The 17,058-nt window shown below is 41.7% G+C and overlaps 1 protein-coding gene across 8 annotated transcripts in view; it reads right to left on the reverse strand.

The window, feature by feature from the left end:
• Nucleotides 1-17,058, reverse strand: part of SLC24A2 (solute carrier family 24 member 2) — a 548,887-nt gene that overhangs the window by 481,470 nt on the left and 50,359 nt on the right. For 7 of the 8 annotated variants that reach the window (XM_056519994.1, XM_056519975.1, XM_056520012.1 and 4 more), the window contains one exon: nucleotides 937-2,023. In XM_056519994.1, the coding sequence (XP_056375969.1) occupies nucleotides 937-1,866 (930 nt within the window). In that variant the 5' untranslated portion in view covers nucleotides 1,867-2,023. The remainder of the gene's footprint in view (nucleotides 1-936; nucleotides 2,024-17,058) is intronic. The other variant, XM_056520005.1, reaches the window with a different exon arrangement.

Below are 17,058 nucleotides of genomic sequence, written 5' to 3' on the forward strand. Positions count from 1 at the left end.
GAAAAATAAAAAAGTTATAGGGGTCAGAAGAGGACAATTTTAAATGTATTCATTTTTGTGCATGCAGTTATGATTTTTTCCAAAAGTACGACAAAATCAAACCTATATAAGTAGGGTATCATTTTAATCGTATGGACCTACAGAATAAAGATAAAGTGTGATTTTTACCAAAAGGTGTACTGCGTAGAAGCAGAAGCCCCCAAAATTTACAAAATGGTGTTTTTTCTTCAGTTTTGTCGCACAATGTTTTTTTTCCAGTTTCGCTGTAGATTGTTGGGTAAAATGACTGATGTCACTACAAAGTAGAATAAGTGGCACAAAAAATAAGCCATCATATGGATTTTCAGGTGCAAAATTGAAAGGTTTATGATTTTTAAAAGGTAAGGACGAAAATACGAAAGTGCAAAAACGGAAAAATGCTTGGTCCGTAAGGGGTTAAAGTCATCTGCTACATAATTCACTGACTTTATTTAACTTCACTCAGTGAAGGATTACCTTGTCTACAGTCTCCCTGCTAAATAGGCTTTGGGGCACTCCACTATATTATATACCCATCACCACTTCTTAAATCTCCTTCTGTGTCTGTCAACTTACACAACAGGATCAGAGCATAAACCTACAAGGAAAAATGCTACAGAGTAGGCAATGTTTGGACAACAATGTTAACTAAAAAGTATGGTATGCTTAAAATGTCTGCACAGTTTTATCTTTCGTGCACAGTTTTTTTTTTTTAGCACAGTAATGTGAAATCTAGTTTAGAAATTTATCCTTCACTGTTTATATTGAAACACCATTTTAAATAGCATAAAGGGGACAAGAAAAATACTTTGTATTTGCTACTTGAATTGCCAATACAACACATATATTGTCTCATGCTTTTTGTACCTGATATTATACATTACATTGTATTTAAACAAATACTGAAACAAAACCAACCTTTCCTTCAGAATTAGCAGATGATACCTTAACAACCTTGTTCCGGTTCAGTTTCCTCTTTACCCAGTTTTCTATTTGGACATTGTACTTCATAAAAGTAACATATGTTAGATAAGCCATGAGCAGAAGGAGGCTTTCCCACCATTGGATGAAATTGTCCAAGAAGAAACTTATGAGCATAATCAATCCCAGGATATAAAAAGACACATCTCGAAACAGTGGCCACCAGGTGAGGTTCAATACCTCCTTAGAAAATAAAGCACACATGCCAATTACAAAAAGGATATTAAATACTGCTGATCCAACAATGGTTCCAATACCAACATTGCTGTGGGATATAAATACTCCTATTAGTGATGTAAAAAGTTCTGGGGCAGATCCACCGGCAGCCATAAAAGTTGCCCCTGCCACATCATCAGAAATCATTAGTTTTTCAGTGATAACTGTTAATGAGGGAACAAAAAATTCATCACAAACTACAGCTAGTGCTATGAACATATAAATCATCCCAAATATATGGAGCACAACAGCACCCCTCTTTCTGTCTTCTAAAGAAAAAATGTCTTCCGGGTAGTCCCCTTTAGAAGCTGATTTATTGTTACCACTTTTATAGTTCATTGAAATAGTGGACCCTGGGGTATCATTCTGGTTTTGCTCTGCAAAGTCCATCAGATTTCGTTGATGCCGTTGCAGTGGAGTATGGCTGTTTGTAGCACTGGTCACATCATTGCTGTACAGATCAGTCTTTAAAAAGGCACCAACTGAAGTGGACAAAGTGCTTATGGCTATTATACTGAATAAAAGACCCAGTATTCTAATAAGTCTCAGTTTCTTATGAATAAACAGATGCTTCTGATTGTGTTGTGGAAATGTTTTCTCTACGCAGCAGCTTTCCATCATGTTGTCAGCAGATTTGTCACGGAGGCCCATTTTTAATCTTCTCAACAGAAAATTGTCGATTTTACAAAAATAGTAAAAATCCAATCCTTTGACATGCTTTTTCCCTTTACCACTGTGTTTCTAGCTCTTAAGAGTAGTAAAAGCTTTTTCTTACATAGATTTTCATTTGTAGATTCTTCATTCATGCCTAAAAACAGGAAAATAGATGTAAATAGGGTTAGGCAATATCTGAATTACATATGCATATCATTATGCATTAGTTTAATTTCATATTGTCAGGATATGTTGCCTTGTTCAGGTTTATAATTGCAATTATTTAATACAAAGCCAGAAACATATCATAAATAGAGGACAGGTACAGTGGGGAGAACAAGTATTTGATACACTGCCACAGGCTTTCCTACTTACAAAGCATGTAGAGGTCTGTAATTTTTATCATAGGTACTCTTCAACTGTGAGAGACAGAATCTAGAACAAAAATCCGGAAAATCACATTGTATAGTAAAAAAAAAAAGTTTTAGAATTTTATTTCATGACATAGAGTGGGGATCAAAAGTTTGGGCACCCCAGGTAAAAATTTGTATTAATGTGCATAAAGAAGCCAAGGAAAGATGGAAACATCTCCAAAAGGCATCAAATTACCGATTAGACATTCTTATAATATGTCAACAAAAGTTAGACTTTATTTCATTCATTTAAATTTTTAAAATAACAGAAAGCAAAAAAATGGCGTCTGCAAAAGTTTGGGCACCCTGCAGAGTTAATATCTTGTACTGCCCCCTTTGGCAAGTATCACAGCTTGTAAACGCTTTTTGTAGCCAGCCAAGAGTCTTTCAATTCTTGTTTGAGGTACCTTTGCCCATTCTTCCTTACAAAAGTCTTCCAGTTCTTTGAGATTTCTGGGCTGTCTGTCACGCACTGCTCTTTTAAGGTCTATCCATAGATTTTCAATTATGTTAAGGTAAGGAGATTGTGAAGGCCATGGCAAAACCTTCAGTTTACGCCTCTTGATGTAATCCCCCGTGGATTTCGAGGTGTGTTTAGGATCATTATCCATTTGTAGAAGCCATCTTCTCTTTAACTTCAGCTTTTTCACAGATGGCATCAAGTTAGAATCCAAAAGTTGCTGACATTTTATTGAATCCATTTTTCCTTCTACTCATGAGATGTCCCCTGTGCCACTGGCTGCAATACAACCCCAAAGTATGATTGATCCACCCCCATGCTTAACAGTTGGACAGAGGTTAATTTCATTAAATTTTGTTCCCCTTCTTCTCTAAACATACCTTTGCTCATTCCAGCCAAAATGTTCAATTTTAACCTCATCGGTTCATAGAACTTGTTTCCAAAATGCATCAGGCTTGTCTATATGTTCATTTGCAAAGTTCAAACGCTGATTTTTGTGGTGAGGACATAGAAGAGGTTTTCGTCTGATGACTCTTCCATGAAGACCATATTTGTACAAGTATCTCTTTATAGTTGAAAAGTGTACCACAACTCCAGTGTCTGCCAGATCTTTCTGGAGGGATTGTGCAGTCAAACGTGGGTTTTGAATTGTTTTTCTCACAATCCTGCGAGCTGTTCTGTCTGATATTTTTCTTGGTCTTCCAGATCTTGCTTTTACTTTCACTGTTCCTGATGACTGCCAATTCTTAATTACATTCCCAACAGAGGATATTGACATCAGAAAACTTTTGCTTTCTTATAGCCTTCTCCAGCTTTGTGAGTGTCAACTATTTTCAGTTTCAGATTTCTAGGCAACTGCTTAGAAGAACCCATGGTGCTGATTGTTGGGGCAAGGTCAGATGAGTCTGGGCATTTAAAACCTTTGAGATTGACATCACCTGGGCTTTCCAGATGATAATTGAGAACAATGCATGACACTGGCAGGTCTCAGCTTTGCAAAGGGGGCAGTGCATGCTATAAATTCTGCAGGGTGCCCAAACTTTTGTAGACTCCATTTTTTTGTTTTCTGTTATTTTGAAAGTGTAAATGATGGAAATAAAATCAAACTTTTGTTGACATATTATAAGAATGTCTAATCTGTAATTTGATGTCTTTTGGAGATTTTTCATCTTTCATCGGCTTCTTTATGCACATTAATACAAATTTATACCTGGGGTGCCCAAACTTTTGATCCCCACTGTAAGTATTTAATCACCTACTAACCAGTAAGAATTCTGTCTCTCACAGACCTATTATTTTTTTCTTTAAGAAGCCCTCCTTTTCTCCACTCATTAGCTGTATTAACTGCACCTGTTTGAACTTGTTACCTGTATAAAAAACACCTGTCCACACACTCAATCAAAAAGACTTTAACTTCTCCATAAAGGCCAAGACCTTCGAGAGCTGTGTAAGAACATCAGGGATAAAATTGTAGACCTGCACAAGGCTGGGATGGGCTACAGGACAATAAGCAAGCAGCTTGGTGAGAAGGTACCGACTTATGGCGCAATTATTAGAAAATGGAGGAAGTTCAAGGTGACGGTCAATCTCCCTTGGTCTGGGGCTCCGTGCAAGATCTCACCTCATGGGGCATCAATGATCATGAGGAAGGTGAGGGATTAGCCCAGAGCTACATGGCAGGACCTGGTAAATGACCTGAAGAGAGCTGGTACCAAAGTCTCCAAAAAAATCATTAGTAACACACTAAGCCGTCATAAATTAAAATCCTGCAGCGCACACAAGGTCCCCCTGCTCAAGCCAGTGCATGTCCAGGCCTGTTTGAAGTTTGTCAATGACCCTCGGGATGATCCACAGGAGGTATGGGAGAAGGTCATGTGGTCTGATGAGACAAAAATAGAGCTTTTTGGTCTAAACTCCACTTGCCGTATTTGAAGGAAGAAGAAGGGTGAGTACAACCCCAAGAACACCATCCCAAATGTGAAGCATGGACGTGAAAACCTCATTCTTTGGGGCTGCTTTTCTGCAAAGGGGACAGGAGGACTGCACCATATTGAGGGGAGGATGGATGGGGCCATGTATGGTGAGATCTTGGCCAACAACCTCCTTCACTCAGTAAGTAGGTCATGGCTGGGTCTTCCAGCATGACAGCAACCCAAAATAAGCCAGAAATAAGCTTCTTAGCAATTGGGCTCAATTCTAAGCACAGTACCAAAAAAAAAAAAAAGAGAAACACTATAGATGGCGCACATCATATCGTTACCATACAAAATCTTTATTGAAATACATGATACATAACAATTAAACAAACAGCTCTCTAAAACCATTTAAAATTGCCCCAAAATAGCATATTTTACAACCCAAAAGGGTGGGGGCCATGAATCCTACCACAGGGGCATCTCCCGGGGAGGTCATCTGAAGGTGACAGAACATGAGAAGATTATGAATGGTACTGACTGATATAGTGTGTGCCATCTATGGTGTTTCTCTTTTTTTTTCTTTCTTTTTTTGTACTTTGTAAATTCAAACACTCAATTCTAAGCATGTCTGGATTATACCAGGCACTGTTCATTACCTGTCCAATACCATCCCTACAGTGAGGCATGGTGGTGGCAACATCATGTTTAAAGGGGCATTTTTAAAAGATGGGGACAAGGAGACTAAGCAGGGTTAATGAAGAGCTTAAGGGAGTAAAGTACAGAGATATTCCTAATGAAAACTTTATCCAGAGTGCTCTGGACCTCTGACTGGGCCAAAGGATTGCCTTCCAACAAGACAATGATGCTAAGCACACAGCCAAGATAACTCAGGAGTAGCTTAGGGACAACTCTGTGAATGTCCTTGAATGGCCTAGCCAGAGCCCTGACTTGAACCAGATTGAAAATCTCACGAGAGACACGAAAATGGCTTCCACAGATGGTATCCATCTAAACTGACAGTGCTTGAGAGGATCTACAGAGAAGAATGACATAGAATCCCTAAATCCAGGTGTGCAAACCTTGTGGCCTCATCCCCAAGAAGACTGGAGGCTGTGATTACTGTCAAAGATAATTCAACTAAGTGCTGAGTAAAGGATCGGAATTTCTGAATACTAAGGTCAATTCAATATTTTAATTTATCCTCTTTAATAATTTTGATAATTGATCATTTAAGGAGCAAGCCCATTTTTACCTTAAAGGGGTACTCCCCTGGAAAACATTTTTTTTGAATCAACTGGTGCCAGAAAGTTAAACAGATTTGTAAATGACTTCTATTTAAAAATCTTAATCCTTCTAGTCAGCTTCTATTTGCTCTACAGGAAGTTATTTTCTTTTTGAATTTCCTTTCTTGCTGACCACAGTGCTCTCTGATGACACCTTTGTCCAGTTTAGGAACTGACTGGAGCAGGAGAGGTTTGCTATGGGGATTTGCTCCTACTCAGTTCCTAAAATGAACAGATATGTCAGCAGAGAGCACTGTGGTCAGACAGAAAGGAAATTTAAAAAGAAAATAACTTCCTGTCGAGCAAATAGAAGCTGATAACTACTAGAAGGATTAAGATTTTTAAATAGAAGTAATTAACAAATTGGTTTAACTTTCTGGCACCAGTTAATTAAAAAAAAAATGTTTTCCAGGGAAGTACCCCTTTAAGGACCAGGCCAAATTTATTTTAGCGTTTTAGTTTTTTTCCTCCTCGCCTTCTAAAATCCATAACTCTTTTATATTTCCAGCTACAGACCCATATAAGGGCTTGTTTTTTGCGTGACCAATTGTACTTTGTTATGAAATCTCTCATTTTACCATCAAATGTACATTGAACCCAAAAAAATATTTTTTTAGGGAGGAAATTTAAATGAAAACCACAATTTTACAAATTTTGGAGGGATTCGTTTTCACACTGTCTACTTTATGGTAGAAATGACATGTGTTCTTTATTCTGTGGGTTAATATGATTAAAATGATACCCATGGCTAGATACTTTTATATTTTTGTACCACTTTAAAAAAAATCTAACCATTTTTTTTTACAAAATCAGTAATCTAAAATGCCCTATTTTGACCACCTATAACTTTTTCATTTTTTCATATATAGGGTGGTATGAGGGCTAATTTTTTGTGCCGTCACCTGTACTTTTTATTGATACCACATTTGCATATATAAAACTTTTAGATAAGTTTTTTATAATTTTTTTGGTTTGGAATAAAATGTGACAAAAAAGCAGCATTTTTGGACTTTTTTAATTTTTTACGTTTATGCCGTTCACCCTACGGGATCATTAACATTATATTTTGAAAGATCGGACATTTATGCACGCGGTAATACCAAATATGTTTATAAAAAAATGTTTTTACGCTTTTTGGGGGTAAAATGGGAAAAACTGACTATTTTCATTTTCATTGGGGGATGGGATTTTTCACTTTTTTTTTACTTTTTATTTTTACATTTTTCAAAGTTTTTTTTTACACTTTTTATGTCCCCATAGGGGACTATCTATAGCAATATCTATAGCTGCGGGCAATCCGATCATCTATTTTAATGTGCAAATTTCCGCAGATGCCGTGATCTGTACTGATCACGGCATCTGAGGGGTTAATGGCGGACATCCGCGCGATCGCAGCTGGAACCTGCCGTGTATGACACGAGCACCGCTCCAATGCTCACGGTCATACACAGGACATAAATGTATGTCCTGATGTGCGAAGTACCGCCAAGCCAGGACGCACATTTACGTCCGTGGTCCTTAAGGGGTTAAAGATTTATAGCATTCTGTTTTCAATTAATCATTATGGGGTACTGAATGGAGAATGATTGGAGAAATCTTTTTATTTTTTTTATTTTAGCAGTCCACAACATAACAAAATACAAAAAAAAAAGTTAAAGGATCTCAAACTTTCCAAACGCACTGTATATATTTGATAATAAGATAACACAAGGCACACAAATAACAAAGTTAAGACTGCATTACATTGGTTACTGAATACATTTGAAAGAGATGTTAAAGAGTTGTTGGTGATTACTACAAATGGAATCAACAAAAAGGGCTTGTATGGTCTGGGTCATTTACTTCTATGAATAGTGACGTTTCATAAGTCTCCCAAAAATCAACAAGTACATCAAGTACATATTGTAATAGAAGAGACACTAGACGCACCACAAAGTGGAGAGAACTACATGGTGCAGACCAGATGCACTCTTCTCTGAACATCTAAACATGTTTATCCCTGACTAAAAACTGTGGTCTGCTTCATTTTTCAGTCCATAAAATGAATAGGGTGCAGCACAGGTCCTCCAAGGATATGGCTAAAGTATTGAAATTCTCCCACTGGATCTGGTAGCTGCATGCACAAATGGTGTGCATGCACCCCAACTCAAGATCAGTATAGGACAAGTAATGTAATGTTTGTGCACAGTGACTCCTCCAACAGAATAGTGAGTGCAGCTCTGGAGTATAAAACTGGATATAACTCAGGATCAGTAGAAGATAAGTAATATAATGTATGTACACAGTGACTCCACCAGCTGTATAGTGAGTGCATGAGGAAGCGCACTCAAGAGGAAGCAGAACTAGCGTAAAACGGCTCGTTGGCTTTACTTACATTTCTACCTGTTGTGTTGTATGAAATATTTAGTGCATTAACTGTGAATGTCATGTATTTTTCTCTTCGATATTCATAATACAGGATGTAACTAGTGATCAGTACAGGAGTAATGTAATGTATGTATACAGTGACCCCACCAGCAGAATAGTGCAGCTCTATAACAGATGTTGCTCCTGATCCTGAGTTACATCCTATATTTAATATAGGATGAAACTCAGGAGTAACATCTGGTATACTCCAGAACTGCACTCACTGGGGGAGATTTATCAAAGCCTGTGTCACGATGCCGGCTGGCAGGAGGTGGATCCTCTGTGCCAGAGAGGGATTGGCGAGGACCGCGCTAGTGGACCGGTTCTAAGCCACTACAGGTTTTCACCAGAGCCCGCCGCAAAGCGGGATGGTCTTGCTGCGGCGGTAGTGACCAGGTCGTATCCACTAGCAACGGCTCACCTCTCTGACTGCTGAAGATGCTGAAGATAGGCGAGGTACAAGGGAGTAGGCAGAAGCAAGGTCGGACGTAGCAGAAGGTCGAGGCAGGCAGCAAGGATCGTAGTCAGGGGCAACGGCAGGAGGTCAGGAACACGGGCTAGGAACAGACAAGGGAACGCTTTCACTAGGCACTAAGGCAACAAGATCCGGCAAGGGAGTGCAGGGGAAGTGAGGTAATATAGGGAAGTACACAGGTGATCACACTAATAGGTAATTGGGAAGATTGGGCCAGGCACCAACATTGGTGCACTGGCCCTTTAAATTGCAGAGACCCGGCGCGCGCGCGCCCTAGGGAGCGGGGCCGCGCGCGCCGGGACAGGACCGACGGAGAGCGAGTCAGGTACGGGGACCGGGGTGCGCATCGCGAGCGGGCGCCACCCGCATCGCGAATCGCATCCCGGCTGGAGGCGGGACCGCAGCGCACCCGGTCAGTGGATCTGACCGGGGCGCTGCAGCAACGAGGATGAGGCGAGCGCTCCGGGGAGGAACGGGGACCCGGAGCGCTCGGCGTAACAGTACCCCCCCCCTTGGGTCTCCCCCTCTTCTTGGGGCCAAAGAACCTGAGGAAAAAAAAGTCAATTTTTTCGTGATGAGGTCCGATGCACATTAGGAGGGGTTCTGTGCGGAAACGCATGAGACAGTCCAATCTTTTATTGTTAATACAATAGATGTAGAGGGGTCTGGCGAGACTGGTCACAGGGACGTAGAACCTGTTGATAAGAGAGGCCAAAAAAAATTTTCCTGCAGATCCGGAATCCAAGGAGACCATAGTAGAGAAGGAGAAGGTAGAGGCAGATATCCGCACAGGCACAGTAAGGCGTGGAGAAGCAGAGTTGACATCAAGAACTGTGTCACCTTTGTGCGGAGTCAGCGTACGTCTTTCCAGGCGGGGAGGACGGATAGGACAATCCTTCAGGAAGTGTTCGGTACCGGCATAGTACAGGCAAAGATTCTCCATGCGGCGTCGTGTCCTCTCTTGAGGTGTCAAGCGAGACCGGTCAACTTGCATAGCCTCCGCGGCGGGAAGCACAGGAACGGATTGCAGAGGACCAGAGGAGAGAGGAGCCGGGGAGAAAAAACGCTTCGTGCGAACAAAGTCCATATCCAGGCGGAGCTCCAGACGCCATCCGGAAGAACGCATGTCAATGCGAGTGGCAAGATGAATGAGTTCATGTAGGTCAGCAGGAGTCTCTCGTGCGGCCAGAACATCTTTAATGTTGCTGGATAGGCCTTTTTTAAAGGTCGCGCAGAGAACCTCACTATTCCAGGACAACTCGTAAGCAAGAGCACGGAACTGAATGGCGTACTCGCCAATGGAAGAAACACCCTGTTCCAGGTTCAGCAGGGCAATCTCGGCAGAAGAAGCTCGGGCAGGCTCCTCGAAGACACCACGGACCTCAGCGAAGAAGGACTGGACTGTGGCTGTGGCAGAATCATTGCGGTCCCCATCAAACTTGTCCGGCAGGGACAAGCAGGGGTTAGGAACGGCCGGTTGCTGCGGAGGAGTTGCAGGAGCCGGCGGAGGAGATGGTTGTTGCAGCTGTAGCTGTGACTGAAGTTGCTGTATCTGCGGCAGCAGCTGCTGGGACTGAAGTTGCTGTATCTGCGGCAGCAGCTGCTGTAACTGTGACTGAAGACGCTGTGTCTCGGAGATCAAGTATGCCAGCTGTTGATCTCGTTGGGCGATCTTTACGCCAAATTTGTCCGGCAGGGACAAGCAGGGGTTAGGAACGGCCGGTTGCTGCGGAGGAGTTGCAGGAGCCGGCGGCGGAGATGGTAGTTGCAGCTGTAGCTGTTGCTGTATCTGCGGCTGCAGCTGCTGTATCTGTGACTGAATACGCAGTGCCTCGGAGGTCAAGTATGCCAGCTGTTGATCTCGTTGCGCTATCTGTTGCGACTGCTGGGCGATCTGACGAGCTTGCTGGGCGACCAGCGTAGGGAGGTCAGCGACAACTGGCAGAGGAACTTCAGCGGGATCCATGGCCGGATCTACTGTCACGATGCCGGCTGGCAGGAGGTGGATCCTCTGTGCCAGAGAGGGATTGGCGAGGACCGCGCTAGTGGACCGGTTCTAAGCCACTACAGGTTTTCACCAGAGCCCGCCGCAAAGCGGGATGGTCTTGCTGCGGCGGTAGTGACCAGGTCGTATCCACTAGCAACGGCTCACCTCTCTGACTGCTGAAGATGCTGAAGATAGGCGAGGTACAAGGGAGTAGGCAGAAGCAAGGTCGGACGTAGCAGAAGGTCGAGGCAGGCAGCAAGGATCGTAGTCAGGGGCAACGGCAGGAGGTCAGGAACACGGGCTAGGAACAGACAAGGGAACGCTTTCACTAGGCACTAAGGCAACAAGATCCGGCAAGGGAGTGCAGGGGAAGTGAGGTAATATAGGGAAGTACACAGGTGATCACACTAATAGGTAATTGGGAAGATTGGGCCAGGCACCAACATTGGTGCACTGGCCCTTTAAATTGCAGAGACCCGGCGCGCGCGCGCCCTAGGGAGCGGGGCCGCGCGCGCCGGGACAGGACCGACGGAGAGCGAGTCAGGTACGGGGACCGGGGTGCGCATCGCGAGCGGGCGCCACCCGCATCGCGAATCGCATCCCGGCTGGAGGCGGGACCGCAGCGCACCCGGTCAGTGGATCTGACCGGGGCGCTGCAGCAACGAGGATGAGGCGAGCGCTCCGGGGAGGAACGGGGACCCGGAGCGCTCGGCGTAACAGCCTGTGCAGAGGAAAAGTGGTGCAGTTGCCCATAGTAACCAATCAGAATGTTTCTTTTATTTTTAAAAAGGCCTCGGAAAAATAAAATAAGTGATCTGATTGGTTGCTATGACCAACTGCACCACTTTTCATCTGCACAGGTTTTGATACCCCCCTCCCCACACTATTCTGCTGATGGGGTCACTGTGTGCATACATTACATTACTTATCCTGTACTGATCCTGAGTTATATCCTGTATTATATTCCAGAGCTGTACTTAGTATTCTGCTGTTGGGTAACTGTGTACAATTACATTACTTATTCTGTAGAGATGATTAGATTGTATTATATACACAGTGGGGGAAATTTATCAAAACCTGTCCAGAGGAAAAGTTGCTGAGTTGTCCATAGCAACTTTAATTTTTAACAAGTCCTCTGCAAAATAAAAGAAGTGATCTGACTGGTTGCTATGGGCAACTCAGCAACTTTTCCTCTGGACAGGTTTTGATAAATCCCCCTAGTGGCTCCACACCAGCAGAGTAGTGTCTGCAGCCCTGGGAGATTAATACAGGATAATCTTTCACTCTGCTCCTTCCAAGGCTTTCTTTTCTCTCCCAGTGGCTCTGCTCTGTTGTTATCACAGGTCCTTCAGTCACATTCTCTTCTATCCTGCTGAGCTCCCTTCCCATATGTCTTAGTCACATGACTGTGACATCACCACAGGTCCTTCACCTCCCTTATGCAGCAGATCCAGAGCAGGTCCTGGTCAGGCAGTCACTGCTGTTGTGTTGTGTGTGAAGATCTCTGCTCCTCAGTGGCTGTTCAACCAAAACCTCCTCTGTTTCTGCTAGATGGCCACCATTAGGTTTTTTTACACATACCCCAGGTTGGGAACCGCTGATCTATGGGAATGACCTTTTGACCAGAAGCTAGTTTTAATAGATTCAGTGTCATTAAGCATATATTTCACATTGCTCCTAAGATTCTAGTGGAAAAATATCCAATCTCATTTATTTTCAGCAGAAGATAAGCTGGAAGTTTTCATGATGTTAGAGCAGTTACTATTAAAACAGGTGGAGGTAACGGAATTAAGTTCCCAACAAATATCTGCAAACATTACCACATTTCCCCCATTAGCCATCTCCTCAACCGTAGAGATTTTTTGTAAAGTCAATCATGGAGGCGTTAGAAAAAAATTAATTCAATAGAAAATTTGAAATTGGAGGTGGGGGGCTCACACTAAATAGGTGATGAATGAGTATCAAGGTGCTGCATGATACACGTTAAGCCTACGTGTCTAGGTATAATATAGGAAAATATATGGAGATACAGACCTCTAGATACTCATATGCTAATATTCTATGTGGGATGTCAAGTTGGGATATGTAGTGATTAATGGTCTGGTGTCGGGATGTGGTGATAGTATGTTAATTATTGTATATTACTGACTGGATGTTATGTAAGATTGCTAAAATAACATAACTATTAAATACAATTAGATTAGATAAATGTAGTATTAATAAATAAATTATATATAATAAAATGAATACAGGCTAAGTGATAGAAGTTATATTAACCCCTTAAGGACCAAGCCCATTTTGGCCTTAAGGACCAGAGCGTTTTTTGCAAATCTGACCACTGTCACTTTAAACATTAATAAATCTGGAATGCTTTTACTGATCATTCTGATTCCGAGATTGTTTTTTCGTGACATATTCTACTTTAACATAGTGGTAAAATTTTATGGTAACTTGCATCCTTTCTTGGTGAAAAATCCCAAAATTTGACGAAAAAATTGAAAATTTTGCATTTTTCTAACTTTGAAGCTCTCTGCTTGTAAGGAAAATGGATATTCAAAATACATTTTTTTTTTTTATTCACATATACAATATGTCTACTTTATGATTGCATCATAAAATTGACGAGTTTTTACTTTTGGAAGACACCAGAGGGCTTCAAAGTTCAGCAGCAATTTTCAAAATTTTCACAAAATTTTCTAACTCAATATTTTTCAGGGACCAGTTCAGGTTTGAAGTGGATTTGAAGGGTCTTCATATTAGAAATACCCCATAAATGACCCCATTATAAAAACTACACCCCCCAAAGTATTCAAAATGACATTCAGTAAGTGTGTTAACCCTTTAGGTGTTTCACAGGAATAGCAGCAAAGTGAAGGAGAAAATTCAAAATCTTCATTTTTTACACTCGCATGTTCTTGTAGACCCAATTTTTTAATGTTTGCAAGGGGTAAAAGGAGAACATTTTTACTTATGTTTGTAGCCCAATTTCTCTCGAGTAAGCACATACCTCATATGTCTATGTTAATTGTTCGGCGGGCGCAGTAGAGGGCTCAGAGGCGAAGGAGCAACAAGGGGATTTTGGAGAGTATGTTTTTCTGAAATGGTTTTTGGGGGGCATGTTGCATTTAGGAAGCCCCTATGGTGCCAGAACAGCTAAAACCGCCCACATGCCATACCATTTTGGAAGCTAGACGTAACAAGGAATTAAGTGAGCCTTAAAACCCCCACAGGGGTTTCACAACTTTTGCAAATGTAAAAAAAAAAAAAAAATATCTAAAATGCTTGGTTTCCCAAAAATTTGACATTTTTACAAAGGGTTAAATCAGAAAATACCCCCCAAAATTTGAAGCCCAATTTCTCCCGATTCAGAAAACACCCCATATGGGGGTGAAAAGTGCTCTGCTGGCGCACTACAGGTCCCAGAAGAGAAGGAATCACATTTGGCTTTTTTGAAGCAAATTTTGCTCTGGGGGCATGCTGCATTTAGGAAGCCCCTATGGTGCCAGGACAGCAAAAAAAAAAACCACATGGCATACCATTTTGGAAACTAGACCCCTTGGGGAACGTAACAAGGGGTAAAGTGAACCTTAATACCCCACAGGGGTTTCACGACTTTTGCATATGTAAAAAAAATATATATATTTTTTTTACCTAAAATGCTTGGTTTCTCAAAAATTTTACATTTTTGCAAAGGTTTAAAGCAGAAAATGCCCCCCAAAATTTGAAGCCCAATTTTTCCCGATTCAGAAAACACCCCATATGGGGGTGAAAAGTGCTCTGCTGGCGCACTACAAGTCTCAAATTAGAAGGAGTCACATTTGGCTTTTTGGAAGCAAATTTTGCTCTGGGGGCATGCCGCATTTAGGAAGCCCCTATGGTGCCAGGACAGCAAAAAAAAAACACATGACATACCATTTTGGAAACTAGACCCCTTGGGGAACGTAACAAGGGGTAAAGTGAACCTTAATACCCCACAGGTATTTCACGACTTTTGCATATGTAAAAAATAAAATAAAAAAATCACTAAAATGCTTGTTTTTCCCCAAATTTTTCATTTTTACAAGGGGTTATAGCTGAAAAATTACCCCAAAATTTGTAGCCCCATTTCCCTTGAGCAAGGAAATAACCCATAAAAGCACATAAAATGCTTTGCTGGTGAACTACAGGTCTCAGAAGGGAAGGAGCAAAATTTGTAGAGAGAATTTTTTGAGGGCATGTCGGATTTAGGAAGCCCCTATGGAGCCAGAACCCCGGGAACCTGCTGAGGTATTCATCTAGGGGTATAATGGAAATTTTTTAAAGTTTTGTTTAGGGGTTTAGCAAGATAGTGAAAATAAAACTATACCTACCAAGGTATTCATCTAGGGGTATAATGGAATTTTTTTTTTTTTGTTAAGGGTTTAGCAAAATGTTGAAAATATAAAACTATACCTGCCAAGGTATTTATCTAGGAGTATAATGGGAATTTTTAGTTTTATTAGGGGTTTGCCAATTAGATTTTTTTTAAATAGTGTAGTGGAGAAAAAGGGGGAAATAAATGAATTGCTCACATGTCATTCCAAGGGTGCATTGGGTAGAGTTATCCAAAGTCATTCTAAAAATAATTAAAGGGGACAAAATTTAATATTATATGTTGTGTGATAGATTTTAAAACAGTCTTCAATGCACAGACCGGGTTTTTGGGGACATGTCTCACAGTGGTATATAGTGCATTTTCTAATGCCACGCTTGGAGCACACCCGACACTGCTTCTTTTGCCTACTCCCCGATTCTCTACGGGGAACTCCCGCAGGAAAATGTTGCCCTGGAACTATTCTGTTCTCCGATCCTGTGGCTCTGCTTTCCTCCCCTTCCGGATCCCCAAACAGAAAGTCCTTAATAACATTTTCCTGGAATTGCAGGTACGTGCATGTATTTCCTGTTTGTACACCACAAATGAATTGTACATGGTAATTTGGAAGAGGTGCAGTGCCAATTTTGTATACCAGGTCTTAGTTTTGCGTAGGGCAGTGTACGGCTGCAAGGCCTGATCTGACAGATCCACCCCTCCCATGAACTTATTATAGTCCTGGATACACACAGGTTTAGGGGCACTCTCTGTGGTACCACGGACTTGGACAGGGGTGGATCTGTCTGGGTGTAAGGTGGTTAGTACAAGAACATCACGCTTGTCCTGGTACTTCACAAGCATCATGTTGTCCTTGCACACAGCCTTGCTTTCCCCCTTCTTCAACTTTTGCCGTACAAAAATTTTAGGCAGATCCCTTTTCGGCCACAGTCCCCTTGGCAAACAGGCATTGTAGTAATGGGACGCTAGTGTAAAAATTATCAAGGTAGATGTTATACCCTTTATCTAGCAGGGGGTGAACTAGATCCCATACTATTTTTCCCATTGTTTTTAGTACGGGGGGACACTCTGGGGGCTCTATTTTAGAGTCTTTCCCCTCATAGACTCTGAATTTGTGCGAATAGCCGGTTGCGCTCTCGCACAACTTATAAAGTTTTACCCCATACCTGGCCCGTTTGTTAGTAGTGTTGAGCAGCATAGGCCATATTCGAATTCGCGAATATTCGCGAATATATGGACGAATATTCGTCATATATATTCGCGAATATTCGCATATCCGTAATATCCTCGTTTTATTTTCGCATGCGCGAAAAATCGCGTATGCGGAAATTTGCATAAAAATTAACATAATCGAAAATTCGCATATGCGAAAACTAGCATATGCTAATATTCGCATATGCGAAAATTCGCACGCCAGTTTCACACAGTACTATTAGAGCCTTCTTTACACCAAACAAGCTAGAAGGAGAGAGGGATGATCACTGTGATGTGTACTGTGGAAAAAAAAAAACAAAAAAAACGAATATTCGTAATTACGAATATATAGTGCTATATTCGCGAATATTCGCGAATTCGCGAATATGCGATATTCGGGAATAAAATTCGCTTTGCGAATATTCGCGAGCAACACTATTTGTTAGGCAGGTATTGCCTAAAGTGCAACCTTCCTTTGAAGTGCACAAGAGATTCGTCCACTGCAATCTCTTTTTCTGGGGTGTAAACTTCAGAAAATTTTTGATTTAAATAATTAACAAGGGGCCGAATTTTATATATGCGATCAAAATGTGGATCACTGGGAGGTGGACAATTTTCATTATTAGCATAATGTAGAAATTTGAGGAGGGCTTCAAACCGAGCCCTTGGCATGACCGACCGGTACAGTGGAGTATGGTAAAGCATAT

Source organism: Hyla sarda, chromosome 1, assembly GCF_029499605.1.
Source record: "Hyla sarda isolate aHylSar1 chromosome 1, aHylSar1.hap1, whole genome shotgun sequence".
NCBI lineage: Eukaryota > Metazoa > Chordata > Amphibia > Anura > Hylidae > Hyla > Hyla sarda.